This window comes from Eimeria mitis, genomic scaffold (genome assembly GCF_000499745.2).
Source record: "Eimeria mitis Houghton genomic scaffold, Emh_scaff3817, whole genome shotgun sequence".
Taxonomy (NCBI): Eukaryota; Apicomplexa; class Conoidasida; order Eucoccidiorida; family Eimeriidae; genus Eimeria; species Eimeria mitis.
The window spans coordinates 1,223-4,047 of record NW_013572152.1 but is presented as its reverse complement, the minus strand read 5'-3'; the positions used below and the strand labels follow the sequence as shown (position 1 = coordinate 4,047).

Below are 2,825 nucleotides of genomic sequence, written 5' to 3'. Positions count from 1 at the left end.
TGTACTCTGTAACAGGATCCAAAGCCCTGGCTGGTGGGGGCAGCAATCGCCAAAGATTGGGATATATCCNACATGCTTTTGCCTCCTGATGTTTCCACTCTGTCTGCAGGAGCCGTTGGGACGAACGGCGTAGTTAACATGTGGCGCGCCTTGAGCTACTTTGACGCTGTGCCAGGCCCATTCACGCCAGAATACCCTACACCTGAGAAAGGATACGACCCCAACTTTACTGGAGGGGGTAGTCAATGGGTTCCATCTATGCTCCTATCGCTGCTGTGGACTTTGTGTACTATCTCCCTACATGCTCTGTGATGCGGTTAACGTGCTGACTGCACGTAACATCCCCACGCATTTCTTTAAGTCCTTAGCTCAAACTAGAAAACGCATGCCTGCAAATGTGGTTGAGTGCGGCTCAAGAAGGAGAAGTAAAACTGATTGGTTGTAAATCGCGCAGAAGAGACCCCTCCCGCATACTCAGTGTTTGCTCTATGAGCATTCTTGGGTTATTCCACTGCGCGTCTCATTTTCGCACGCTTGCCAATTGACGAAAAGAGCAGAAAGTTGACCATGTTTGGAAAATTTGAAGCTTGCTGGGCTCAAGCTGTGTGTACTGATTCGCACACTCACACCATCCAACGCCACTTTGCAATAAATGGCGTACGCGGTTGAGTTTAGTAAGCCGTGAAGTCAAGACAATTCAGGCGCAGAGCAGACGCGCAAGACCACATAGCATGTGAAGGTATTTACAGTTTACGTACTTTCCAGGCAAGCTGCATTTAGAAGTATGCCCCCAGCACACAAAGGCACTGCGCAGCACCGGTCCACCCAGAGTCAACACAAAAAGCATTTTGTCCACTACGTCGCACATGCGATAATGCTGTTCAACGTGACGACACAAAACCTCTTTACATTAAGATAATATATGATGCCCACTGCCAAAACAAGCGATAAGAGCACGGGAACAAAACAATGTGTCAGCCAATAGCCACCACCGCACACTTGCGGCTCTGTACAATCCCATTAAGAATACCGTGCGCCGTGAACGCAAGCGCACTGTAGAAACGCCTGACAACAACTCTGAATAAGAGTGAACTTCAATCGAATGGAGCAAGCTAGCTCGATACTCCTGGTTGCAAGCCCAGTCACATGCCCTCCCTCGCCCCTGTAACTCTCCCCCTTCTGTGAAGGGCCTGCGGCTGCTGGCGAAAGGCGACCGAAGTTCCCGCTGGCGCTTTGTCCGCTTCCGCCTGAAGTGCAAGGTAAGGAACGATTGATTCCGCTGCTGCCCGCAGGGCAGCCGCTCCCGGAGGGGGTGCCCTCTCATCCAGCCACTTCGCAAGCAAAGGATTGCTTCTCGCCTTCCGTAACAACTGAGCAAGGCGTTCCATTTCGTCGCTGTAAGCAGCTGATGCCACCACTGTGGAAAGATTTGGGTCGGCTGGAATATTTGCAAGGGCGGCGTCCCGTTTATTTTCGCCAATATGAGGAAAGGAATACGAAGAGTCGGAGACATGGGGATTTGGAGCACCTGCACTAGCTGAAGTTGCACGTGCTGTTGTCGCAGTACGCCTGTTGCGAGCCCTGCAAGCACTGCCACCAAGCCGTGGGTTGTGAGGGGGTGCATCACTCGGCATGGCTCCTTTAGGGCCCCTCTTCGATGCCCCACCGCNAGACATAGCGTCTGCTGCAGGTGGTGAAACGTCTGAATTAAGCGTAGTCCCATTTTTCAATCCGTTAACTTCCTGGTTTCGTCTATCCCTGAGTTTCTTGGCTACGGCAGCAGCCAATGTGTGAGCCCCGTCCTCTCCATACTTGACAACAGAAAAACAACGACGGTGCCACCGACCGCCGGTCCCCAAGCCCTCCCTCCACTTGCACACCCATCGTTGCTGCGTCCTCTCGTATTGTAAAGACACCACACGGGCCATCGGCGTCTCAGACAATACAGGGTCCCCCTCTTCTAGTTCCCGAAGAGCAGCAGCAGCAGCAGTGCTGCTGATGCTTTCTGCATCGCAGAAGTCCTTTGGCTTCAGAGGCTCCCCTTGGGCTGCTGGAGACCGTGGTGGAACAGCAGGGGAAGGATGTCTTGTAGGACTGGGACCGCTCTGGGTGCCGCTGCTTCTCGAGCTGGGGTCTTCTGCGCTGCTCCTAGAAACTGCCTGGCTGCTGAGGTGGCAGTTGGTCTGGCAGCTGGTACCTGGTCTCTCTTCCGAAGGGCTGTCGAGGCCCTCACCAGCAGGAGCCCGGAAGGGCACAGTCTCCGCTATCCTTAATAGCTTGCTTGTCGTCTCAGGGTCGTTAACCGCATTCATTAAAAGCCTTCCCAATGTCTTTTCTGTTACATCGCCTACACCAGGAAGCCTCCTGAAGCGCCATACACGCAAGCATGTTCTCAGAGGTATGTCCAGTACCGCTAAAAGTATGCAGAATTAGACGCTGCAATGCAGAGAAAAAGGAAAAGGTGAAGAGGCGAAGCTAATAAATCGGGTGGCTCATACTAACCTAAAAATGCTGAGGACCAGGTGAAGCTGCTCGCGGCGCCTGTTGTAGACACTGCGGCGGTCCACTTCGAGCGCCTCCAGAACTACGCGCTGAAAAACCGGAACCTGAGCAGCCAAACACAAACGTAAAGAGCAAACATCGCCAATACAAGAACTTGCGCAGGCCTCTCTTTCACTGCCCCACATCAAACTTGAGCAACAGCAACAAAATATATATGAAAGCAACGGACGATGTGGAGGAGAATGGCAAGTGCAAAGAATAACGCTCGGAGCAACAACGGCAATTCGTTACGACGCAACTAGATACAAGCAGGGACAAAGAAG

The 2,825-nt window shown here is 52.6% G+C and overlaps 1 protein-coding gene across 1 annotated transcript in view; it reads right to left on the bottom strand.

The window, feature by feature from the left end:
* Nucleotides 1–1,142: 1,142 nt before the first annotated feature.
* EMH_0069850 (uncharacterized protein) overlaps nucleotides 1,143–2,825 on the bottom strand; it is a gene marked incomplete at both ends in the record, with an annotated part of 2,181 nt that continues 498 nt past the window's right edge. Inside the window, 3 exon segments of the mRNA XM_013498910.1 lie at nucleotides 1,143–1,669; nucleotides 1,673–2,364; nucleotides 2,503–2,606. Of these exon segments, the coding sequence (XP_013354364.1) occupies nucleotides 1,143–1,669; nucleotides 1,673–2,364; nucleotides 2,503–2,606 (1,323 nt within the window).